At 41.5% G+C, this 27,620-nt stretch overlaps 1 protein-coding gene across 1 annotated transcript; it reads right to left on the bottom strand.

The window, feature by feature from the left end:
* Nucleotides 1-991: 991 nt before the first annotated feature.
* tgfb2 (transforming growth factor, beta 2) lies at nt 992-27,310 on the bottom strand. The gene is made up of 7 exons (XM_017709153.2): nt 26,010-27,310; nt 9,339-9,502; nt 6,948-7,080; nt 4,818-4,928; nt 4,322-4,487; nt 4,057-4,210; nt 992-3,302 (listed from the first exon to the last, which is right to left on the bottom strand). The coding sequence occupies exons 1-7, from the start codon at nt 26,353-26,355 to the stop codon at nt 3,144-3,146; spliced, it is 1,233 nt and encodes a 410-aa protein (XP_017564642.1). The 5' UTR covers nt 26,356-27,310; the 3' UTR covers nt 992-3,143.
* Between the last annotated feature and the right edge of the window lie 310 nt (nt 27,311-27,620).

Below are 27,620 nucleotides of genomic sequence, written 5' to 3'. Positions count from 1 at the left end.
TTTTACTTACTAAACAGATGCACTGTAGTTTTACAAATGCTGACTGATTTAGTTGCCCTCTACGCCATCCATTGTTGAAAAAGGACCACCATTGGACCACTACTGTGGATCATTCTCAACACAACAGTGATGCTGACATGTTAGTTGCATGGTAATTTGTATAGCTCTGGTTGAAGTGTATAGGACACAGCAGTGTTGCTGAGGTTTTTCATTAATCTCTAAAATGGTCAGGGTCCTTCCTAAAAATAAAACTGCCCTTTAGGGATGTTTATGTCTGTGCATGTGGATGTCAGTGTTTTCAAATTGTGACAGGTGTGTATACAGTATGTTCTATGGTGTGTATTCATAACGGATTTGTATTAGAAATGCATAAACAGAGCCAACTGTTGCATTTAACCGTATTTACCAATCACTCCAGGTGTCTCCATGGTTAAAATGGTCAGGGTCCATCAGCAGGCCTGAAGTTTTATTACCTCTTGAGAATAGTCCTCCAACCAAAAACATCCAATTCAACAGTATGTCTGTGGTCAGAAACTGACCACTGATGAAGGTCCAGACACAAAAATAGTGCATGTAAAAAATAGAAAGCTATAGTTTCTAACTGTCTATTAAGGTAGCTATTACACAGTGTTTAAAGATTCTTTCAACACTGCTGTGCTTGATACACTGATACCAGCACAAAGTACACTAACACATGACAATGTCTGTGTAACCGCTGTGCTAAGAATGGTCCCCCATCCAAATAGTACCTGCTTAGCAGTAATCCTATCATGATCTCTTTCTTTTGATGGGTTGATAAACTGCAGCAACAGATGAGCTACTGTCAATAACTTTAAAGCTACAAAGTTCATGTATTTTGTATGTGTCCCAGAGAAAATGTTCAATGAGTATGAGCATTCAGTATGGTGTATTTTACATGAGCAATACAGATTTATGTTGAGGCAGAACACAATGAGGTACATCACCAGAAAAAAGGACAAGCGAATGCATGTTCCCTTGTAACTTAAATAATTTATTTACCACTAGAGCACCACAACAATAATGTGTTACAATACATCATAGTGGGTCAACAACATCAACATCATCATCATAAACAACAACAATAAACACAGAGGTCACTGATCTGGTCCTTGAGGACCCCCAGCCAGTCCATGCTCTCTTCCACATGTCTCCATATTTGAGCCAGGCTAGCATTAGACAGCCCTTCCATATCTGGCTCAAGAGTACTGGGAATCGGAATTAAAGTAAAAGGTGGACTAGCCAGGAGTTTTGGAGGACGGGATTGAGAACCCCTGCTCTAATGTGACAATGCTGGTGCCTCCTTCCACTTCCATTGTCATAAGGAAGTCCACTGGCACTACTGCCCTAAAAGTTGAGGGGAATAGTGTCACTTGCGCATCATGGGGCTGTTGGTGGAAATGGTGGTTCTACATTGATCTTATGAATATCTTCTGGTTTCCTGGCCCAGAACTGCATGAAAGGGCAATATCAATCAGGAAGCCACATCCTGTCCTGTCAGTAACAACATTTTAACATGTGTCACATGGGGGAAGTACTAACTACAAAATAAAAACAAACAAACAAACAATGAAGAGATAGAAGTAAAATACAGTCAGTGCAATTCGTTGTATCAAAGGATCTCTGTTCCTCAGAGAGAGGAATCAAAATCACAAATAAAATAAGGGCTTTGCTCTTGGATTTGAGCATGGCGCAGAGTTTCCCAATGGTTTTGTGTTCCACGGCTACTCCAGTACATATGTAACAAGTGGCCTCTTGGGCCAATTCATGTCACATGTTGAAACAGGCTCAGCTGGATGTGCTCGTCTCTTACTGACTCCCGTTACTACAGCAAGACGCAGACATCGTGCCAGACGTCTGCTCTATAAGCCTCCGATCACTTAGCCAAAATCCCTCTACTGTCCTCCTGCCCTTCCTCTGACACAATACCCTTCCCTCTCCTCTCTATGACACCTCGTCACCTGCTATGACCCTGCTCTCTGTACCACTCTAAACATGATCGCGTTTCATCACTTGGTAGAAGGTTGACATCAGTGTACCTGGTTGGTATGGGGTAAGTACAACTGCCTTCACAAAATAATCCCAGAAGAGGCCTAAAGGAAACCATTAAAATGTGCTGTTGGTGCTTCGTGTCCTTCCTAAAAATAAAACTGCCCTTTAGGGATGTGTATGTCTGTGCACGTGGATGTCAGTGTTTTCAAATTGTGACAGGTGTGTATACAGTATGTTCTATGGTGTGTATTCATAACGGATTTGTATTAGAAATGCATATACAGAGCCAACTGTTGCATTTAACCGTATTTACCAATCACTCCCAGTGTCTCCATGGTTACGCTTCCCCCACTTTCAGACCTCTTCAACAAGCAACTTTGTTGATCATATTTTTCCTATGATAATCCCAAACCCTGGACACATCGCGAGGCATTCTTCACACCTGCTGCATTTTAAACTCCTGGCCAGTGACGCTACGCAATCCTGGACATGCTTGCTTTGTGGAAGTAGCCTGTTATCCTCTTGTTCATCTCCAGCCATTCAGTTAAGCTATTTTCGGTCCCCTTTTGTCTCTCTGTATCCCTTTGACAGGAAGAACATGGTCACTAACAGTCCTGGAGTCATTGACAACCTCCAAGAACCAAATCCAGCTTTAAAACAACAATAAAATCAACTTTACTACAGTTTTTGAGGGATGCACAGGTAAAGAAAAGAAAGAAAAGAAGTGTTTGCTGTAACTGCTTGCTGAAATGAGGGATTCTCTCTTCTACTTCACATGTAGACACATCATGTGCTTCCAGTGTTTGCCATACTCGCGTTCTGGTGTGATAAGTGTGTGAGATGAGACGTGCTGACAGGGCCATTTTTCCCAGCACACATGCACACACACTCCCACACATACACACTCACACACTCACACGTACACACAAGTGCAAGGCAATGACTCTGCATGCATGTCGGTATTTAGTTTGAATGCATTTGCTGACTATAGAAACAACTTTCCATTCCATGATACCCTGTCTACACAGCACTTTCTCTACCGGCTTGTGATTGTATTTAAATTATAATCTGTGTGTGTATGTGTGTGCATGTGTGTGTGCCTGTCCGTGTGTGAGTGCAGCTGTAGCCAGTTCCTAGCTGCATTTGCAGGACTTGACGATCATGTTGGAAAGCTGCTCAATTTTGGGGGTCTTGCCAATGAAGTAAAGGATGGTAAGAGGCTCCAAGTCTTGGGACACACAACACGGAGAGGCTGATGCTTCTGGATTTATGGTGTTATATAGACCAAGGACCTGAGAGAGAATATAGGAGACACCATCATCCCTGACTCCATTTCAGTTCATAAGGTACACTTATATATCTATGCTATGCGTACAAGCACTTCTTCTGAGTTACTGTTGCAAGGTTGGACATATTTTACATAACGTTGGCAAAAACCATTTAACCTAAAAAGAGTTTTTGTAAAAACTGTGTAATTCATTTCAAATTATATTTATTTTGTATGCTTGTAAAAAGTCAAACTACTGGGATAGATTGGATTTTCTTTGTGTAATCTAGCTAATAATAGCATGTAAAATTGGTCATTGTCATGTTTGACCTACCTAGTTTCAGTCAGCTACAACTCAGTCCAGCTCATTTAAAACAAATCAGTACAATTTCTCATTAGGTTAACCAGGATTTTGTCCAATGTTCTTAAGTTAGCATGACTGAAAAGTCCCCCCATATAACTATAAATAAGCGTGATGTGTGTTATGAGCAAAGGGAACACATTAAATGTGGTAAAAATAAACATTACCTCTTGCAAAGAAAAGCTCAGTTATCTAAATATTTTGCTTGTGTCATTGAATTTGATGCAGGTTTTAGTGGGGTGTACCACAATAAGACCACCACTGATTTGGGTATTATTTGGGTGGCAAACCCACTGTACGAAACACAAACAGTACATGGGAAAATATACAATTTCTAAGTTTACACCAACAAGGTAGGTGGTGGCATAAGTGTATGTACTCAGAATCATCATATTTAGATTTTGGGCTGTTGTCTCACCTTGCTATGCTGAGTGTCTGCACTCCAGAGATAAGGACACGCTCCGGCACAGAAGTTAGCATTGTAGCCTTTTGGCTCATGAATCCACTTCCATCCAAGGTCCCTCTTAAAATCAATAAAGAGTGAGCGCAGGCAGCAGTTGTCCTGGACGTTCCTGTGGAATGCAACAGCTGATTTATTATGGTCCAGATGCATACAAGCCGGGCTTATGGCAAAATGGGAGCGTTTCAGAAATGTATTTTCTTGGAGAAAAAAATGTCCTGACCTGGAGCAGAAAGCAGCATCTAGGGCTCGTTTCTGTCTGTGGCTCTTGTGTTGGGACTCCAGGCGATAGGAAGGAAGCAGCATGAGCAGCAAGTGTGGAGACTGGCCACTGTGACGGCGCTTTTTAATCTTCAGATCTCCACTGTGGATGAAGCTATCATCAATCCCTATCAAGTATCCCACCAACAAAAACTGATTAGCCAAGCCAAGAACTGAGCATGCTGACAAAACGTTGTTGCATTTATTTAACAGTTACGCTATTCATCTCAAGTGTGTTGATCAGATAGATGGATTTGGAAGATTAGGTTTGCTGGTGTGAAATTTGAACACGCAGCACATGCAGAGCATCTGCATGATTCTCTTATTACAGAGTTGGAAACCTCTGCTCCAGAAAAAAAAAAAAAAAAATTCACTGAACTCTGAAGGAAACAAATGGCCAATTTCCCCCATTTCCTCCTCCTTTTTACACACGCACGCATTTCCACACCCCAACCCACCTGCAAAGCGGGCCTCCAACTCTTCGCTCTTGTTTGGGATGATGTAATTATTTGACGGCACAAACGTGCAGCAGGGACAGTGCAAGCTGATCTTGAATCCATTGTTTCTGTCTGAGGGGAGAGAAGGACAAGGGAGGAAAAAAAGCAGTCAGGTCAGCTAATCTACTGCAGATCGATGAGCTCACCCTGGCGCTGGCACAGGGTGCAGGGTGAGTAAGACAGTGATAGCTCACTCCCACTCTCGTGCTCTCCTCAGCCCTGGGGAGGCACAGCCACATCCACCAGTCTCCCCACTCCCGCATTCATCACAGCCATGCAAACAATGTTGACTAACTCTCTGTGCACTCGCTGCTCTCTTTCTCTCTGGCACTAGGTAGACTCCTAATGCTCTCCATTTGTTATTAAAGCAATGAGGTGTGCATGCATGAAATATTGCGTGGGCTTACTTTTCAGACAGAGTGTCAGTATTACTTTTTATTTCTACTGGATATTTGGTGAATATTGGACAAACGACTTTAAGACACAATGCTTTCCTCTGCTCTGACAATTGTCTCTATTTACTTTAACTGTGTATATTGTATGGATGTATGTTTTTTGTCTTGTAGAGCTTATTGGTGTAGCCTGACAGATGTAAGACTTATGCCATGGATATTAATAGAGTTTAGAGTTTAAGAACTAAATATTCAGATATTTGATAACATAATCTGATATCATTTCAAATAGTCAAAAATAGGGATTTCTTGCTCCAGTTTCTTTGTCCACAATCTGATGCAAGTACCTTAATATTGAGTATCGGCCGATACTCATCTGATACAATCTTTGTTTTTATAGTTTATGCAGCCACATATGTTAGGCTGGCAGTAAAATTAGTAAAGTGAAGTCAAAAACGCGCTAGGAGTGTATTTTGTATGGTTCACTCAAAAAGCATTAAAGCGCCAGAAAGTAGACGAAATGTAATTGCTGCATGCTCACATTTTCCGTGCCAGCACTTAGACGAAACATGGCTAGCTCAAACTCAGTCGAAACACTCGTGTTGCAGTATTTTCCTATTTCATTGTAAAATGATTCCACATTTGAAATTTAGACCACTTTGTATATTTCAGAAAGTGTGCCTCAATTCTGCTGGTTGCGGATAATGAACTTTTATGTCATCTGCCTGACAGCGGGTAAATAAAATACAAAAAACCAAGAAGCATTTTGATATTCCTATTCAAGAATAAAGCTGATAGTTCTAGTCAAATCAACCCTTACTAAATGCTATGATTGTTATATGTCAAATATGATTAGCAGTAGGGACACACCAAGATGGGACTGGTGGGCTGCTACACATTATACATATGGTACTGATGCCAATACATAACTTCATGAAATATATCAACTGAGACTAAATCCACTGGGAGTAGTATTACAGAGAAGTGGGACATTTACTTCTGTAAGGTTACAAATGCAAATGATTGAATGAATAAAATGCAGACATTTTAGCACACAGCTTAGCACTGCTTAAATGTTCTGCTCTTACAGAACAAATAGTTAATTCAATATCAGTTTACAATATAAAATCTAAACACCTGTCAGATGTTAATACTTTTTGTTATATTGATTTTGGCAACTTAATAGTAATCCCTTAACTATAAAACGTCTTACTCTTAAATATACAGCAGAAACTCAAAGGTTTAAATAATATTAATAGAAACTGAGACCCTTTATAACATAACCTTATAACTACATTAATGCAGATAAAAACTATGAACTCTCAAACAAAAGCCCTTAACAGTACATCTGGCTTTGTTCAAAATAGCATGACATTCCTGTCATGACATTCATTTGGTTTTCTTATACAACATTAAAATGAGGCCACTGCTTTATCAGAGGTAAATCCTTGAAACTTTAAAACTGAACTATTTTATTGGCCTGCTGATGTTTTGGCTGGGCCCTATTGTGCTCTAGGTTCTTTGTATTAATGATTATTGATCCATGAACTTAGGCATATGATTCCACTGGTGAATAAAGCATTTTCTGAATGTCTAAAGCATGTTCCTCTCACTCCTTTTCACACACACACACACACACACACACACACACACACACACACACACACACACACACACACACAAACATTCTGTTCTTTACCTCTGTGTAGCAGCCATTCACTGACTGCCTCAGTAACGTCGAAGGACAGCCACTCTCCCTCTGCATTAGTACGCACCACCTTGCTGTCGATATAGCGTTGTGTGGGTGATGCGAGATCTTTATGGCCCAGAATCTAGCAGGAGGAACAGGAAGAAGTTAGGCACCAATGGCTCACAGCCCCCAGACCATCTCCAACCCCTCTTTCCTTTTTCATTCTTGTAGTGTCCCAGTGCAGGGGCAATTCAGGCTGGCCCATTGCCCCACAGTAAAAAGCCTCAGTCATACACAATATAGACACAGAGGTCTGGTGAAGCACCCCCCTGGCCCCATACACATCCTCCACCCCCTCCTTCACCTCCACTACCCCTCCTCCTCCCGTTGCAGGCTCCCTGATCGATTAGCCAGGTCTGGGAAAAAAGCTCGGAGGAGCTGCGCTGGCGGAAACAGATGCTGGCCGGAGCACGCTGTTATTGCTCTGTCCTTCATGGCTGCGTGTTTACGTTGGACCACGCACTCCTTAATGCGTAAAACACTGCTCGGTCTGCAACACTCAGAGAAGCTCAGCCTGCCTCACCTCGCCTCTATGGCAAATGTGAGACATGAGGCTTACACTAGGCCTCAGAGGCACTGGAGACCTGAACAGCTCACAGTTGGAGCTACAGGCTTCTAAAGGTGAAACTAAGGCCTCTTATTCATAAAGCCATGTAACAACTGAGTTTTGGGACCTGTAGTTTGGTTATGCTAGAAACAGTTAACAGGAAAAAAACAATGAATCTGAGAAAACTAGTAATAATTTTCATAGAGCACAATCCAGAGTAAAAACTTTTTTTTAGCTGATTTATAAAGTTACAATTTCATTCTGGTTATTTATCCTTCATTGAATAAGCATAATGTTATTATTAAAAGTTAATTAAGTATTAAAATTTGTTCTTGTTTTCAATTATGTTTTGTGAAAAATATTGTGCATTTTCTGTACAGTTTCTATTGTATTTACATCACTCCAGGTACTTTGATACAATAAAGTCCACTAGATGAACAAAATGAAATGACAGCCTCAGAAAACTGAAGACATCAGAAACAGACTAACAAATTAGAAAGAGATGAGAAAAAAATGACACCTTCTAATTTAATCTGAAAATTTTGCCAATCCATTTTTGCCTATTTTTAAAGCTTCCAAAGGAAGACAGTCTAAAATATGACCTATGCTGAGTAGAAAAACCTTTGGGATGAATAAGCATCATACAGGCTAGCATCAGTGAGGGAATTCGAGCCTGAAATAAATGCTCTCTCTTTGCACTTCTGTACAACATACATCATCATCATCTGTGTGTTAGCAAGAGTGAATCCCAGCTCAGCCAATGTTTACTGCACTTGTCATGACTGCCTCTGGGCATAAACAGCACTGTGTGGAGTGGGCCAGAGAGGGGCAGGAGGCAGGTGGGAGCCCAACACCGGTGGGCTTTTCACTCAGCCCCCGAGACCCTCCATACACTAAATCACAGCACAGCATTCCACACACACTTCTCCCTACACACACATAAAGAGAAAGCTGATCGATGGGCTGGCCCACCTGCTGTAGCCTATGGCCCCCTCTATGCAAATAAATGAACAGACAGAATGAGAGAGAGAGAGAGAGAGAGACAGAGAGAGAGAGAGAGAGAGAGAGAGAGAGAGAGAGAGAGAGAGAGAGAGAGAGAGAAAGGGAAAGAGGTGCAGAGATATTTTAAGTTGAATGCTGTTATTCAGATTAGTGGTAAGTGTTAGCACTTCACAAATGGATAAATGAATGAGTCTGAATGAATCAAGAAAGAAGAAAAGAGCAGACGTTACTGTAGATTTGTATGGATATAAGTGTAGTCATGGAAAAGATGGTGTGGAGGCTGAATGCATGTGTGAGTTTTAGTGAAATCTAGTGGAAATACTAGTATAATGATGTGTATATGCAGGTATATGGCAGATACCCACCTCTGAGGAAAGTGGTTTACCCTCCTAAAATAGCAAGAAATATGTCTGTGTGTTTTGTGCTTGATTTTGATTTGACTGTGACCACAGAGTGCAATTTTATACTTATCTGTTCACAAGTCACAGCCACATTGCCTGCTGTAATTCCTTTTTCCTACCAGCACGTGCTACAGTCACTGACAAGACTTTGCAATGCTAGCCAGATAGCAACTATTTAGCTAATGGCAGAATGACAGTAAAGTGAATGCATCAAGGAACATTATGTGAATTTAGGAAAAAGCTTTAAGCCAGCTGATTACAGGCAGAAAGAGCTAAAGTGATACAGAGTTAAACCAACGATACCATGGAAGTGGGAACATTCATGGTCACTAAGAACCATAAGCTTGATAACAACGTGGAATAAGTACTAAACTACTGCAGATGGGTCACCTGATATAGCTCAATGCGCTGCTCAGGCACACGGGCCTTTGGGTTCTGTAGCCGGAAGATCCTCAGCTCAGCCTTCACCAGGTTGGAGGCATTCTTCTCCATGGAGCTCACGTCAAACCTGAGCCGTCTGAAGTAAGGGTTGTAGTGGTTTGAAGAGATTACATCTGTAAGACACAGAGAAGCTTTGTTATTAGCAACCAAAGCCATTGTCACTGGGTGTGTAGGGCAGAGATGTCAAACAATATCAGCACATTTTTCAGCTTTTGGCAGGACTCTTTATAACAGTGACCAGAAGCTGCTGCCAAATAACTGGGGTTACAGAAAGAGCCATATGGTGGACAGTTCACAGCGTTCCAGAAGACCTCTGGATTACACCTGCAGCACACATCTTATCACTTATTCAAACGGGGGTTACTTGGAGGATGTTGGAATTGATGTTGGATTGCCTGATTCATAACATCTGAGTTTATTTCAGAAGGAGCTCATAAGTAAAAACTAAGACGTGATGTTACACAGATATTTTGACATGACACATTAGGAATAGGATAAGGAAGTTTTTTGACAGAGGCTAATGAACAGGTCATGATATCCTGTGTACCATAAATAAATCCCTCAAAATTGGATGTTTTATTAAACAAATCAGAGGCAGCTGGGGCAAGACTCCAGTCCATATGGTGTATGTATGAGCCCAGTAGTACAACAACACTCACGTAATACTCTAAACCATGTGTGGCTGCTGTGTGATTTGACAGGGTCCTGTACACTGTGTAGTAATAGTGCTCACAGTATGCACACTGAACATGCCTTGAATGGTGTGATGAAAAAATCACTCTGCGAATGAGTGACAACTGCCAAAAGCTAAATGCACTATTGTATGATCTATGACATATAATCACAATATTGGGCAATTTTACTTTTCTAAAATACTGCAATATTTGAAAAACAGCACAGTTAAAATTTTACCCAGATAGTTTTTTTCCCAAATGTACATAAAACCTTGCAATTCATTACAACACAAAGGCAGGAACTTGTACAGAGAGACCCCATAGGGAGCTTGAGCCCCTGCCCTTTCACTGTCACTGTATACTTGGTCAGCATGTATGACAGCGTGTATGATAATTGTAATGATAGCCATTCTTGAAGACATAGGAATAGAGCTGATGGGTCAGCTCAGGTTCCATAAGCTTCTTTGGTCCTGGTTGCCCCCTGTAGTGCAGTACTGACTGCCTGTAGGCACTTCACCTCAATACTGCCTACCTGACATGAAGGCATGCATCACCACAGCCCTGAAAATCCCATGAATCAGCACTGAGAATCTCTTGCAGTAGTAGTAATATAGTGTTACATTGCATAAAGTGGATATTCTGAACAAAAAACAAACATAAAGTTGTCAGTAAAGGCCATCAATAACTTGTTAAACCAAGCTTTATACCAGACTTTGCAGAGCTCTTAAACAGAGTTACCACTCACTATTTTGTAGTAATGAGAAAGTGTAGTGAGTAACATTACAGCATGATGGATGTTGGGGTTCCATCCCTGCTCTGGGATCTCCTTGTGAAGAACTCAACAATAGTTTTGCTCACAATCAAAAATTGCAAATTGTTTTCAGTTATATCAATATTGCAAAGGACTATATCACAATGATGATTAACAAGTTATACAATGTGCAATCATAACAATTCACTGCTGTCAGTTTTTCAGTTTTTAATAAAATTGGAAAACACCTGTTACCCCTTACATTGTGTGTAAATCATTTGACCAAAAGAAATGGCCCAACATTACTTGGACAACATTGTATGGTTCCGTTGCCTTACATTAAAATAAAATAACTTTTTTTCCTTCTTCTGTAAAGTTACTGTTTTGGAGATACAAAGTTTTGTTCTGACAGCAGTGATAATCATAAGTGGTATTAATGAATTAAAACTGCAACAGTTGAGTCAGTTGATCACAGCGCAGGCATTCAGGAGCAAACAATGAATAATAAGATTCTACTTATACCACAACATGTGTCCCTAACCATGTATGAACTGTGTTTTTATCATGGTAGGATAGAGAGAAACCATGTGTATGGCTGTGTGAGCTTAGCAGGAGTCTGCTCAGCAGTGTCAGACAAGGCCCGAAGCCCTAAATTGATGGCTGTTAGGGTGCGCAGAAGCCTGGGATTAGGGAGCTGCGGTGGTTTGTTTAAAGAGCCTACACAAGCAGGACGTCCGTCCAGAGGAGACAGAGAGCAATAAAAATGCTTAGCAGCTGCTCCTAGAGCCAGCATAACTGAAAGAACAATCAGAGTCTTCAAGAAAAAACATTTACCAGCTTCTACTTCAAGGCAAAGAAATGTGTATGGAATGAGGCAGACTGAGGTTTCTGTGTCCATGCATTAGCCATGTCAGAAGCAGCACTCAGCAGGAGTGAGGTGCCTAAACCATCAAATATTGCACAGAGCAGCATTTCCGTAGGTAATGCATGGTTTGCTGTTACTCTTTGGTTTTGTGGTATTTTGCCACCACATCTTTTCAGTGGAAGTTTGAGATAAATACTGTATGCTGTGCAGTGCAGAAGTCTCACAAAGCTTTTCTGATCACAGAATAGGAGCCTGACAGATGTATCAGTTGACTAAAAACATCAGATAATCTTGACACCTTCTAAACTTTCCAGTATTAACAAAATGCAATAAGAATTTACTCTTTTTACTCATTAAAAAACTCTTCTGAAAATTTCTTCTGAGAGTTTTATGGTTTCATTCTATCTGTATCTGTCTTTTTACAGACTATCATGCTTAAAATTATTACCTACTTACTTCCATTACAGCAATACAGACTGGACAGCTAAATAGAAACATAAAATACCATCATCATGGCTAAAATAACAAAAATAGGTAAAATACTCTGTAAAAACCTTCAGCATAACAACAACAACACAAAACAGAAAAGAATGGGTAAACAAAATAAGAAAAATAACAGCTAATTGATAGATGCACAATGCTATCAGCGTCATATTGGTATCAACATTTATTTGCTAAAAGAAATGACTGGTATCAGACGTTTAAATTTGACCATTATTTGTAGCTGAGTTTGTTGTACTCCAGAAGAGCAGAATGTTTAGCTGATGGACTACAGTGCTGAAATCTCTGCATTTTTCCAGTTTACTGCATTTATAAAGCTACAGAAATTTTATATTTCTCATTAAGGCTGACCCAGGAGGATTTACTTCCAATTTCTATATTTTATAAATGTTTACCTATTATGCAAGAAAAATACTTCCGATGTCTATTTAATCCCTGACTAGAAAACTTACTCTTTTGTTTTTGTTGAATTTATGAAATATTAAGACCTGATAATCATATTTGAGAATTCACATTTGATATTCACACAAATATGTAAAGCACTGTTTGAGTAAAAGTACTGGGGTGTTTAATTTTTAACCACATTAACATATATTAGGGGGCAGTCATGGGCTGGAGGTTAGGGAACCGGCCTTGTGACCAGCCAGTTCGATCCCCAGAGCCGACAATACATGACTGAGGTGTCCTTGAGCAAAGCCCCTACCCCTCACTGCTCCCTGGGTGCTAAGGATGAGTCTGCCCACCACTATGGGCAAGTTTGCTCACTGCCCCCTAGTATGTGTGTGAGTGTGTGTGTGTGTGTGTGTGTGTGTGTGTGTGTGTGTGTGTGTGTTCACTAGTGTGTATGTGGTATTTCACTTCACAGATGGGTTACATGCAGAGGTGAAATTTCCCCATTGTGGGACTAATAAGGGTCACTAATCTTAATTAGCTGATATTATTATGCACTATTTAACTAAAGCTATTAGGATCTGTTTAATGGACCAAATGAAATGATATCACCTAATGCAATTTTAATCTATCATTAATTTTTCATATTCGCCAGTCCATAATAGAGATTCATTTCCCTAAATCAGGCTTTTGCTTAGTCTCTTTCTCTTTCTGTCATGGATGATCACAGTGACGGGGAGCCAATACTAACTTTTCACTCTATGACCCGGAGGACAGATGGGCCAAGACTAACGAAGCTCTTGCTAGCTTCCTTCCCATCCATCAACAGAAAAAAGTCACACTTCAAACTTAGAGTGGGCCAGCTTAAGGAGCACAGTTTACATAAACTTCTCCCGAGCATCCTGACTCTATGAATGACTCTGCTGTGCTCAGCTCCACACTGGAGGCTTTGAGCTGAGAGCTGCCTCAGCAAAGCCACACTGCTGTGGTGAACACACACTATTGTGTGTTTACACACAAATTACGTCACACGCACATATGCACAGATGATGAGACCTCTAATCCTAATATACCACGATTTTCCTGTAACACTCCAATCCACTGGGGAATTTAGGCTGACTCGGTAAGTAAACCACCGATTTGCTGAGGTTCAGTAGCAAAGAGAAGAGTCAAACCACATTACCACTGATTTATATGAACGTGACATGAAAATCATCAACCACAACTGGCGCCGCTGTGGGCTGATCTCTCACTCTGAGCTGGATTAGGACACTCTGCAATGATGTCACAATAAGCAGTGAGCTCACACTACAGGGGGCTGAGATTGGCATGTTGTAATAAAAACCAAAAATATGAAGAAGAAAAGGAGCAAGCAAATATCTTTCAGAAGTCAGTACACAAAAACTCTACACTGGCTAAAAATTGCCAATTTGCAAAACGACAAATGTACTAGAGGGAACTAACACTACTTCTGAGAACGTTTGCTTTATGATCGAGTGATGGATGTGATCTATTACATGCTTATTATTACCTTTTAAGGTGCTGGTGGTGAGCAGCAGCTCACTTGCTTATATAAGGACTCTGATAGCGCCTTGTAACCTTATTTGTAAAACCACGGCTATAGCTAACCACTATCACACCAGTATTCAGATGAGGAATGAGACAGTAATAGTAAGAGGGGGAGTTTTGACACAATGCACTTTCTACCTTTCTGGAGGAAAATGGAGCTCATTATAACTCTAACCCAGTAATTTTATTGTTGCAAATCAAAGGGGTTCAGTGATGCCAGTCAAGATAATTCTTGCTCCAAATCTGCTTTAATACAGTTCAATTCAGGATGTATTTATTGGCATGGCTGTATTGAGTTCAGTGTTTTTAAAGCATATAGGTTACAAGTGAACATGTCCAGAAGATGTTAATAATACAAGTAATGAAGAAGTAATTTAAATCAAAATAAATGATAATAATAGTACATATGTAACTTCTTTTATAGAAGCATTTGGCTGATAATGACCATTGTGGTGTCAGTAGAGAGTTTCTTACACATTGCCACTCTTGGAGCAGCATATTGCTATATATTTTCATCAAGAGATGTATGAATTTGCCAAGAAGAATTTAAATTTTTTGCTTGGAGGTGGCTTGGAGGTGCAGTATAGCAAAACCAACCTTCATTTATTTGATTTCCAGTCAAAATGGCCATTAGGTGCAGGTTACTCATTTTTCAGGAGATATTTATGAAGAAATTAGATATAATTTACTTGCATAAGTTAAGGGAATGTTAAGAGTTTCCAAAACCTTCTTAAAGATATAGAAAACATACCTTTAAAAAACATAACAACCACGCAAGTCCTCGCAGACAGGCAAAACGGTCGCTATCTGATTTTCTGAAAACCAAGCTCCATTCTTGATTCAGATCTGAAAAATCCACAGGTGTTTCTGTCCATCCTTTCACTGTGAGAACTCAGCCTGTCTAATGAGATGATTACATTTAGTTAAACAGAGTGCTTAAATAATTTTCCACAGTTATTAGATTTCAGTCATATGACGCTACAGCAAACAAAATGTGAATGGGATGTGTTGGGTTGCGGCAAATAAAAGTAAACAAAAGAAAGAGGAAAAAAAAGAATTGAGACTTGGTGCTGTAACACGTGAGGACAGCCCAGACTAATGCTTGTTTATATTTTCACTCTGATGTTGAACATGTAGCTTTGTTAAATATTTTTGCTGATTTTTTAATGGTGCCAAAAAAGAACAATTTCTACCTAATGGCCATTTTGGAATGGTAAAGTACCATCAAACCTTAAAAAATGTTCTTCACACTCACACATCTCAATTACAAAAATGTTTTTTGAAGAAGCATCTATTATATGATTCTTTGGGGAACCAAAGTTGGTTCTTCTTTGGCATCCCTCCAAAGAAGCAGTCCTGGCATTTTTATTTTAGGAGTGAAAGTGTTCTAGTATTTAAAACATTTTGGATGATGTTTTTCTTCTTTGTGAAATGCATCAAATCTGTGTGGAACTCAGTCCTGAGATCTTTCAGATGTTTCCTTGGAAACAGGATATACCTAAGCCTTTTACAGCTCCACACATTCGCTATCAAGCAAATTTGTGAAGTTGCCAAGGCACTGCGAATAATTATTTCAAGTTTACACATGTAGAACATACCGGCATTTGCACATGCCCTCTTTTCACGCTCTCTTTCATAAATCACTCTCTCTCAGGCCATTGCAAACATTTGGCTACTAGATCTTGAATGGCTTCCTGAGTGAGCAGCACTTGTGATGAACAGGAGGAAACTTGCACTCACAGCCATCAAACACAAGCTTCCTTCCTGAAAGGGAAGGCTGAAGCTCATACACACATGCCTTTCCCTCCTCTTCCTGCTTGGCCTGCAGGCCTGTACGCAGTGGCAGCAGTAGATCTGCGCTCGGCCTGCTGATGATCAGTGACTGCCACTCAGCCTACACTCAACCAGCTCCACACCAGTAGCCTCACCTCATTCACCCTCTCAGCTATGCGCTTACACACAAACACTTGAGGAAATGACATAATGTTTGTTTCCCTGCAGATTACATGCATTTTACTGAAGGAGCTGTTTACCCTAAACAGGACATGCATATTGGAGGCATTACACTAAATAGACATTTGTTCTGGCACCCAAATGTGCCAGACTCAGGCCAGGAATTTGCTCCCAGTGTACTTTGCTTCTCCACTGACCCCAGATTTGTTTCCTGTGCTGTGGATTCACTCCAGAATGTCCTGCTGAACAAGAGTGTGTGGGCTTGAAGGCTGGCCTGGTTTCTCAGTGACAGCACTGTCCGTCTGTCTGTCCTTGAGCGTGCAGATATAACTACTGTTGCTAAGCAGGCCGTCGGCCTTTCACAGTGGAAATTCAGTGAGTTGGATGGGCATTTAATGGAGAGATGAGATGGCACTCAGATAAGGTTACTCACACATAGGCAGACGCTTACACAGGTACATGTACACAGACATAGACACACTAAAACCAAATAGCTAAAATAAGCCTAGGTCATTTTTTAAAATTGAAGGCAATTGAGCGACGCCTTTTAGACTAGTTTAAAGCACAATTGGGACATGTCCTGCCCATGTTATGAACCCAGTATATGAGCCATGTGCATGGTTACACACAAAATGTGCTTCTCTTTCCCATGCATATGCATTAGAAAGAGGGCCATGTAAACATGTAAGGATCATGCAAAAAGAGGGTGGAGCTATTACATATGCTGCTGATTATATATTCTATTCCATTTACTTTATTCAAGCAACTCACAGTGGCCAGTTTTGTGTAAATTTTTATCCATGTTGCAGAGGAGCTTCCTTTATCAAACACATAACCATCAGAATATCACTATTTAAACGTTTTAGACCAACTGAAAGCATGCAAGAAGACGTGGTGCAAAATAAGCCATGAAGCGCATGATAAAGCATATGTTACTGTTTTATTGGGGAAAAAATCTTAATTTTCATCTTTCATTTACTATTTCATCTCATTTGCTATTTTGTCTCCAGCTAGTTGATGGCACCATTATTTCACTACATCCTTCATCCTTTAAACTCTGTAGCTCATGAGCAGTTAGAGGAAGGGGCCATGTGCAAATTTTAGAGTAGGCTGCAGTCTTAGTAAACAGAACGTTAAATTTAGGGGGCATTTTGGGCACAAATTGCAGACAGATCAAGACACATTTTGCATTCACTCATATGTACAACTGGCCTATTAATTTTTTAAAGGGCATATTACCTTTATTATGCTTTCTATGCCTGTGTATTTACAGTCACACATACACACATTTTCAGGCTGTTGTGTAGAACATTGTAATGGTTTTAGATTTTAGTTGCCGTGGAGACCAAGGGCATGACATGTGGCTTCAATAAAAAGCTGCCATTAAGGATCTTATTTATGAGGAGATATTAATTGCCTTGGTTGTTACAAGCAGTGAAATACGAGGAAAACATCCAAACGTTTGTTTGATTTCAAAAGACGTTACTCTGATTTACAACTTGTAGAAATTACCGGATGCAACTGTTTGCTACCTCAGAGTCATTTTTACCACTTGAAAATGGAAACTGAGACCAAATATTGGTAGCGTGGTGTTAAAAGCTCCAGGACGGCAAGTAGGAGGGAAAGTATTTGACCTACTTTTGAGCATTTCTCACTTCCGTAAGATATGCTCTTGGATTCCCTGTGCTTCCTCTGCAGAAGGACACTCTGTTCTCTACTTTGCACACTTGTGTAAGGGCCAGAAAGAGAGAAAGAAGAGAAGGTGAAGGTGGTGACCATACGGAGGAGTGGACAGACGGACGGGTAGAGGAGCTCTTTGAGGCTGGACTATTCTTCCATTAGTTTACGTGGCAAGACTGGAGAGGCTGAGAAGGTTTCTGGCTGAGTCAAGGCCTGGAGCTGCTTGAACTGGATCCAGACTTACCAAAGAGAGCAGCACGAAACCGGTGGAGGAGTCGGAGTGCGAAGACAGAGAGAGAGAGAGAGAGAGAGAGAGAGAGAGAGAGAGAGAGAGAGAGTGGGAAAGAGACAAAGAAAGAGAGAGAATTTAAGACGGAACAGCGCTCCCGCCTGTGTCATTCCCTGCAGACGCCTCCGCCCAGCCCCTCACCTGCCAATAGCAAATTGAAAACAACTCTGCACATAATCCCTGGGAACTAAAAATACCCGGCACTTTTGAAGGCCCTGTCCATGAAGTCCTGTCAGTCTGCACATGATTCCTTCCCAGCAACAGCCCAACACTCACACATACACATTAATGATGGGGAAAGGAGTTAAGAGATGGGCGAAGTGGAAGGCACTGTTGTCTTGCTGGCATTCTGTACATGGATCCTCTTGACTGTTGTATGGCAACCAGAAAACAAGCAACGGCAATGAATAGCGATCTCAGTGACCCCGCTAAAGCAAGCGGAGACAAACAGACCAAGTTTAATTCTTTATCAAATATCTAAATTGGCAACTGTTGCCATAGTTTCATGAATAATTTGCAAAGAAACAACAATGACCAGAAAGCAGAGACCCAAGTTCACACAGAAGTGTCACATCTCTTGCTCTCTATTCTTTTTCTCTCCATGCTATCTGCCTCACTGTGTGCTCTGCTGTCATATGCTGAACCGTGAAATCATAATAGAGATAAACAATAGTGCTGGCTGGGCTTAGCTTATTCTCTCACGCAGCCTCCTTGCTGCAGCCTCCTCTACATTTGACTCCATTAATCTTCAGCAGCGCTCCATACGGCTTCCCAGCCCCAGTGCATCCCTCCTGCACACTATCACTCCTCCAGAGCCCAGAGAGATAGATGGGCTCCAGATCTCTTTCCCACACTGTGCTTTACTTGTGTTAGAATATCAAATTACACAGGACCTGTGCTCTCGCTGTAAACAGTATAAAAGCGTTGGAGGAACCGTTGTTATTCTTTTGCGCTTTCATTCCCCCTCCTCTCTCTCTCTTTCTCTCTCTTTTGTAACTCTCTCTCCCTGTTACGCAATAGAGCTTGGCCGCTGGAGAAGCGGCAGCACGTCCAGGTCTTGCGTAAGTTTACTGAGCCCCAATTTTCAACAACAACCCCACCATGCAGAGCCCCCTGAAGCTGAGTCCTCAGCTTCATCAAAGAGATGAAGAGAAAGAGAGAGAAAGGGGAAGAAAGACAGAGTGACAGAAATGTCGAGGGAGAGTGAGTGAGAAAGAAAGAAAGAAAGAAAGAAAGAAAGAAAGAAAGAAAGAAAGAAAGAAAGAAAGAAAGAAAGAAAGAAAGAAAGAAAGAAAGGGGGAGGGGGAGAGGGGAAGATGGAGCAAACATAGAAAGCAAAAAGAGAGAGGAGTACAAAAAAGAAAAAGGAAGAAAAAAGAAAAGAAAAGAGGAAACAAAGGAAAGAGAGACAAAGACAAAAAGAAGAGAGAGAGATAAATGGCAGGAGAGAAGAAAAGTGAATGCGTGAGAGAGAAAGAGAGAGAGAGAGAGAGAGAGAGAGAGAGAGAGAGAGAGAGAGATTTTATTTAGTATTTTAAAAGTAGGAGTAACAGTAGAGAGTAAACAAACCTGTGACCAGGATGTCCTTAATAAAGCCAAACAGTTAAAGCCATATGTGAAGAGCCAAACTGGTACTTCATTGCACACAGTGGACTCAGGGCTACACAACAGAGCCTGCAAGATTCAAATCAGAGCCAGCAGATTGCAACGTGCAACACATTACTCCCAAGGAGGAGCAGTTCATGAACCGCAGAGCAACGGAGCAACAGATCAAATACAGTTGTTGGCCACATATTCCCCCATTACGCTCCCCAGGCCTGCGTAAATAAAATGTTATCACATGCACGTTCACTCCTTGCGGGTTGCTGGAGATCAAACTCTATTTGTTTCCACTGATATCACACAGATGCGCTGAAGTTAGTGGGCCGCACGTTAGTGGAGGCTTCCCCTGACGCAGGCTCATCTCTCTCCCTGGCCCTGCATCCCGCATGCTTGGCCGTGCTGGGTTGTTTTTGGGAGAGCCCCTCCACACCACAGTGTTTATTTACAGAGGGAGAGGCAAAGAGGGGTTTGAGTGTTCTCTTGGAGTCACTAAACATAATCTGTCATGCACACGCACCGGGCTTCTCGCGAAGCTGCACAAACACTGACACACTTCAAGCTCTCCTTCACATACGCACGCACATGCACAGACAGCTGCAGACTCGTTTTCATGCTAACGTGTGTTCATCACTGAAAGCATAGAGCACATAATAACATTACTAACCACCATAATATATATATATATATATATATATATATATATATATATATATATATATATATATATATATATATATATATTAGTTTTAGGGTTGCACGTACATTGCAGGTCAATGTTGATATCTTTTCCACATCTACCCAAGTCAATACTAACAAATGTACAAATATTGCATACAGGTACCTCAAATATATATGTAATATCTATTTCTGAATGGTTACCAATGCAAAAAGAATAAAAAAACAGACATTTTAATGCAGAAACCCTAGCATCACCTAAATATTCTGCTCTCCTGAAATATAATAAACACACCATTAAAAACTGGTTGGTCAAACCTAAACATCTAAACAAGCTTTTTAAGCAATTATCTGCTGATACTGGTATGATTTTGATATCACTGTGTATCCTTGATATATTTGCTGGTTTGAGTACAACTATATAATGAAGGTCTGGCAATAAAACGATGTGAATGAACAATGTTGTTTCTTAAAATACAGTTATTTTCCAATTGCTTAACAGAAACCTACTGCACAATTTAAGCCCAGCAAATGAGCAAACAAAGCTGCAGCCTGCATTTAGATTCAGATTCAGATTCAGATTCCTTTATTGATCCCAGGGGGAAATTGCAGTTGTTACAGTTGCAGCCATTTATGTAAAAATAAAAATAAATAAAAATAAACTTAGCAGAAGGTAAGTCCACACAATATGTTGTTTGTTGATCACTGCCTTTGCACAATTTATAAGAGAAAAGGCTGTAACATGCAATTGAGACCTCTAACAATTTTTTTTGTTTGTCTGTGAGCATTGTGACCAAACTGAGATGTTCCAAGTGAGTTTCTGTGGATGTTCTGATCAATCAAGGTGTTCATGTGATCCATGAACCAAAATGGTCTTAGTCATAGGTCAGTCATTAATTGGGCCATTAGAGTTTTTAATGACAGGGAATGTGTGGCAAAGCATATTTCAATATGTATTAGTTTGCTGCAATGTGGTAATTTGTAAGTCATGTTGTCCTGAAGCGTATTACTAGAGTATTGTTATAAGGATTTGACCAGAATGTCGCACTACTACTTTAACTGCCACTCCAAACACTGGCACTATGTGGGAATACTGTGTCTTGCTAATCACAACATTAACTGCGTAAACCTAAAATATGGGGTGCTTTATCAGCAGGAAAGCTGTGCTGTATGTCACCGCTAATAAAAGGCTTAGCGATAAAACTTCACAGGCCAAAAGAGCCTTCACTTGCTTGGGGCAAGTCTGCCATGCAATACCTGATGGTAAGACATACTTTTGGCATCCAATCAATATGCATAAAAAAAACAATAACATGCATGGGCCTTACTGTTAAACTAGATCATCAGTGTCTGTCGTCTGTTTACATTCATGCAATTAAACAATCTGTGCAAACCATTAAACAATTTCAAACAACTCAATAGAACAGATTTTTCCAATTTGCCAACATTAGTAATGTTAGAGGATCACATATGACGCCTATTACAGAAACAAAGTGGCAAATTAATCAGCTAATCTAAAGTATTTGGCTGTACTTGTATATGTTGTCCATCATACTGTAATAAGTGTTAAATTACCAAACTCCAAATTACGTTTAACACAAACTAGAGATTACAGTGATCTGATACCAGGCTTCAGTATTGGGCTGATATCAGCAGAAAATGCTGGATGGGATGTAGGAGAGGAAAAAAGAATGAATGTGATTCAAATCTGTAACAAATATATCCTGAAATAGCACATGGTCACATTGTGAGTGTTTCTTCCTGTGAGGTAGTAGAGTTGAGCGGTTTTAGCATCATAGTCTACTTTTAGATGACCATCCTAAGTGAAGCAATTCAGTTAACAATAGCTCATTTAGTATGAATATGAAGCGCTATCATGCCATCTCTAATGGAAACAGATGAATAAAACTTTCATTAACTTTCATTAATCTTAAAAATTCATAACTAGTGTCTTTACAACTGCTGAGCTGCACATACTGGTATATTTTTTAGTCTTTATTTTGGATTTTGTTCTAGCATCTACAGTCCTGAAGCTAATTAGATCTGAAAGCACCTTTTACAATGAACACTGTTAACAATGAAAATAATTTACAGAAGTTAGATTTTATATGCAGAGAAGGAAAGGTGCAATTCAAACTAGGAGTGAATGATTTCTGATTACTCCATATGGTTTCTGTTTACCTGAGTTTATATTTGGAGCCTTAGGTTTAAGTTTTTATTACACTAATTGTTGACCTTATAAACCTCCATTAAAGTGCTTTTCATAAGCATTCAAATTTGAGTTATTGAAGAATTTGACTACTACTTAGCACAACCACAAAAATGTCAGCCTTTTGTGCTCACTAAGTGGTTCAAGTAGGTTTTCACAATTATATGGAAGTCCTCTTGACAGCTCACAATGCATTCAAGAGCCTGCTTCTGCCTCTTTACTAAAACAAGTTGTAAACCTAAATGGTCACATTCAATCATTTACGCTTTCTCAGTCTAGACGTATGTAATATTAAATAATGCCAACTTTTTACCCAGCTGACTGTGTAAATAAGTGAAAAATACCCTTAAACAGCTTCTTAACAGGGCATATCATAACAAATTATTCATACTCAAACACACAAGCCCCGTAAAACGACTGCAGCTTAAAACATTTCCAAGCCCTGTGTTCACATACAAATACAGTGGATGCTTTGTTTTCATTTGCACATAACCACAAGGGAGCTCTATACCTGCCTGCAAGAAACATATCACTGCTGTCAGAACAAAACCTTTTATCTCCAAAATGGTAACTTTACAGGAGAAGGAAAAAACCTACATTATTTTCAATGTAAGTCAATGGAACCAGACATTTTTCCCATGCCATTTTTGACCATTTATTTTGGTCCGTCCATCATGAAATTGACACAAAAAATAAGGGTCAACATGCATTTTCAAATTATTTCAAAAACTGAAAAACGACAAAAATGGAGATACAAGGTTATGTTCCGACAACAGCAATACATTTGCTAACATGTGGACAGAGCTATACTGCACTAGCATACATGCATGGACATTTAATCAGTATGTGCAAAGGAAATAATAAATCTGGCCAAGTTTATGCCACATATAATGACCTTCTGTAGGGCACCAATGTATCTGAACTCCGCTTTTTATGCCTACAAATATGCGACAGAATGCCCAAGACATACTAAGCACATACAGAACTGCTGATACAGCAGCACACTGTGCTCACCAATAAAGCACATTATTCAAAATGCAAAGAAAAAGACAATGCTGAATGGTGCTAATACAACAAGGAAACGGTTGCTTTTGAAAATATTTACTTGGGATGAAATCTCTCTCACTCTCTCCCTCTCTCTCTTTCACACACACATACAGATAAGAGAATGCTAGCAGTGCATCGATACACATATTTTCAGGTTCAACAGACTCAAGATTAGATTGTTGGTATTTTATGTGTTAAACATGTCTTTCTAAATATACATTACAGACACAGACTGCAAAGTAGCAACAGATTAACCTCTATTCAGTGAATGGGGTCCTTTCACCCCTCATTGCTCACTAGCAGCTACATACAGAGTCACATCACTGGACACACAAACAGCCCAATGTGTCCTAGCTAATCTGACAAGGGAGTTTTAGGAAAACGTGAAATCTGATAAGGGAGGAAATATTTTTAGGAAATATTTGATTATATTTTCATTCTGCTTGGTGAAACAAAGAGGCTGCTATCCTTGACCTGTGACTGTACAGAAAGGTTCAACTATAAACAAACAAAAATAGATATAGACAGATCACTGACAGTGGTTTCCATTAAGGACAGCAAATGAAAGACCCTTGAAAGAGACTGAGGGGCATACTGACAATACCGTTTTACATTTTGCTTAAGTTTGTTTTCACTTTTTGATATTCTACAGAGATTATTTCACCTATCATCAGTAAGTCCTATATGACAGTATGCATCAGAGCTGGGGGCAGGGTGTGGGGCAGAGAGGACTGCGCAAGGACTGGGCAGAAGGAAAGGGTGTGAAGGGGGAGAGGGGTGTAAGGCAGGGAAAGCCTCTCTGGTGACTAGTGCTCCACACCCCAGCAACAGTGCGTCTCTCCGGCTGTAATTTTCCATGGAGCATGTGGCATAGTGGAGCACAGTGCAGCGTATATGTATGCTGCTGTGCTCTAGTTTAAATAGTGTTATAATGTGGGCCATGCCAGCTCTCTGTCTCTGGCTTAGCCCCACTCACTCACTCACTCTCTCACTCTGCATTTTTGTGTAGCTTCCAGTGCTGTTGTGCCCTGCAGTACTGCCTGTGAGGACTTCACAACCAACCAAATAAGGCTGATACCCTGTGCATTTATGTATGTGTACGTTTGTGTGTGTGTGTGTGTGTGTGTGTGTGTGTGTGTGTGTGTGTGTGTGTGTGTGTGTGTGTATGTGTGAAAAAGTAAGCTGGCAAACATCAAATCTACGCACAGGCACTTGTTCTTGACTGAGAAAAACAGATCATAGTCCTTCACGAACGTGATCCCTCACTCCGCTTTCACAGTCACCTCTTCCCCGACTCTCACAGTTACAGATGAATAAGGGACGAATCCTAAAATAACCCACCTCTTTTCTCTGTGTGTTGTGAGTATTATTTATACCCCATAAACGCCTTCCAGACTGGGGCTGGCACTGAGCCAAATCTATTCATATTTAGGGTATTTACACAATGGGCAGGGCCAAAGATAATATTTAATGCAAAATATACCTCAGGGCATATAAAATATCGCCTAATTTATTTTTCTTTCATGCCAAGTACTCACATTTGATCTGCGAGAGGAAAACAATTTCAGAATTAATGGCACAATAAGGGCATTCAATATTATTATTATGCTTACACAGATCTGACTCTGAAAACATGAACGTGCACAGTAGGCCTGTGTAGGTACACAGTGGCTTATTATTCCACCAGATGGGGGGTGGGGGGGTCTAATGAAATAAGTAGGTCTTACTTACTGAAACATTGTTGTGGAAATAGCCTGTGTAAAAAGGTTTAGTTAATCCAACACATGAAAGTGGCCTTTCACAGAGGCCTATACTAAACTCTTTCTCTCTCTCTCTCTCTCTCTCTCTCGCTCTAGATTGCTTTTTCAGCCAAAATATAAAGTGGTAGAATCTCAGCTATGAAAACACATGCATGGCACTGCTTACAGCAGCCTGAAGGACAGAACTAAGAAGTGTATGTTGTGATTTGAGCCAATCTCTGAAGCTCCTCGCGTGTCCCAATGAGACACAAGATTAGCGCACTCATCGGCACGCGCAAGGCCACGCGCATCTTCAAAATATCCTCAGCAGAGTTGCTTGGAGGTAAAAACGTGCCCTTTAAGATTTGGACCGGCGACCAAGGACAATATGTTCTCCAGAGTTCAGCGCATGAAGTGCAACCTGTCCATGCGCGCTCATATTCCTACATAATCAGCCTAGCATTCAGGTTTAGCAGACCCAAGCCCGTGTATAGTCCCTAAAGCAATGCCTTTTATACCACTGGGAAATCTGTTTGAACACAAATATGGCCTAAATCCGTGGAACCTCAACAGTAAACAAAACACAAGTGCGCGCATGCAGCGCGTAATTCGGTTACAAAGCTTTCACAGTACAAAAAACAGAGACTTTAAAAGCATGCGGCCCTGAGACACTCACTCTCTGCGGGGTAGAAGGGGTGCATGTCGATTTTGTGCACCTCCTTGGCGTAGTACTCCTCCTCGCTGCGTTGGCGCTCGCACGTGGCCGCGCGCTCGTTCGCCTTCTCCTGCAGCAGGTCGCGCGTGCTGTTGTAGATGGCGATGATGTCCCGGGACACGTCCTCGGGCTCCGGGTACTCCTCGGGCGGGCTGGTCAGCTTGAGCTTGCTGAGGATCTGCCCGCGAATGGCCTCGATGCGCTTCTTCATGAACTGATCCATGTCGAGCGTGCTGCATGTCGAAAGGCCGCGCGCCGCGGGCGCCAGCTCCAGCGCGAGCAGCAGGGTCAGTACGTACACGTTCATGGCGGGGTGGGGGTCCAAACGCGCCTTTCCTGTCTTGCTCTCTTTCCCCGTTCCCCGTACCCAACGCGCACCGGCCTGGACACTTTTTAAAAACACACACGCAAGAGTCTCGCAGAAAGCCGCGTTAGAGAAGGCGGGACGCGCGCGCTGCGCTCAGCGGAGAGGAGAAACGCATTGCGCACTAGCAGAGTTTGGGGGGCTATATCGAGGCTGGTTCTGGGGGGCTTAAAGGCGTCTGAAACGTTCAACGGCTTCCCCTGCGATTAGTTCGCACCGGGACATCCAGTCCGCGCGCCGAGACCGCAGTGACAACGAGGATGATGATGATGATGATGATGCAGGGATCCGCTCCGGAGACCGACAGCTCATTCCACGCAGCGCGCGCTTAGAACCGTCCCGCTCGTGGCCATGAACCCAAACTCACGCGCCGCCGCCGGTCATCGCGCGCACACATACATAAACACACACGCACGCACGCACACACACAGGTAGGCGCACGGTGCCGTCCGCGGAGGCTCACGCGTCCCGGTCAGAAAGGAGAAAAGCTGCACGGTCGAAGCGCGCGCACGTCTAAGACGAGAAACAATAACAACTAAAAGAAACAAACAAAAAAACGGGAGCAAACGAGACGCCTCAGTGTCCGTTCAGCGCGCGGCTGTTAACGCGGCTCTCCATCGCCTCGAGCCGAAAAGCCAAACTCGACACTCGCAGCTCGTCCGTGCTGAAGAGCGCTAGCACTCACGCGCATCTCCTAAAGGCCGGGGAGCACACACGCGCACACACAAGCGCAGACAGAGAGGCAGAGAGATTTATACAGGACGAGCCTCACCACGTGCTCTCTCTCTCGCGCTTTTTCAGCCTGAGGTTGTGGTCATCCCGATCAGAGCGGAGCACTACCGCAGCCCACGGTCACACAGCGAGCGACTCAGTGTAAATACTGCAGCGCCGTGCGCCCGGACACACACGGCAGCGCGGAGCGCCCCTCTGCAGCCACGGGGTCCTAATGCCGGCAGGATGAAGGTCACTGAAAACACGTTAAAGGAATAGTTTAATGAAAAAGTCAAATGTAACCAACCCCCCAACCCCCCCCTCCCCCCCACGCACCTCAAATGTGGTTGATCAGTCGAAACATGTTTAATGTAATGAAAAAAAAGGTCAGTGGTGGAAAACAAATACAACAAATACTTTGAAGGTGTAAATGAAGCCATGGGACGTGCATTTACCCTTAGAAATCAAACTGAGCAAGAGTACAAGTGTTCCGTTTA

The sequence above is a fragment of the Pygocentrus nattereri genome, chromosome 3, assembly GCF_015220715.1.
Source record: "Pygocentrus nattereri isolate fPygNat1 chromosome 3, fPygNat1.pri, whole genome shotgun sequence".
Taxonomy (NCBI): domain Eukaryota; kingdom Metazoa; phylum Chordata; class Actinopteri; order Characiformes; family Serrasalmidae; genus Pygocentrus; species Pygocentrus nattereri.
The sequence above is the reverse complement of the archived record's forward strand: the minus strand, read 5'-3'. Positions and strand labels throughout refer to the sequence as shown.

What these genes read in the sequence shown, in the direction of transcription:
- tgfb2 (XM_017709153.2), bottom strand. Translation starts at nt 26,355, where the DNA reads ATGAACGTGTACGTACTGACCCTGCTGCTCGCGCTGGAGCTGGCGCCC. An exon ending in GTTGGAGGCCCGCTTTGCAG is followed by an intron (nt 4,488 to 4,817) that starts GTGGGTTGGGGT and finishes GATACTTGATAG; the next exon opens with GGATTGATGATAGCTTCATC. An exon ending in GATGCTGCTTTCTGCTCCAG is followed by an intron (nt 4,211 to 4,321) that starts GTCAGGACATTT and finishes TGCATTCCACAG; the next exon opens with GAACGTCCAGGACAACTGCT.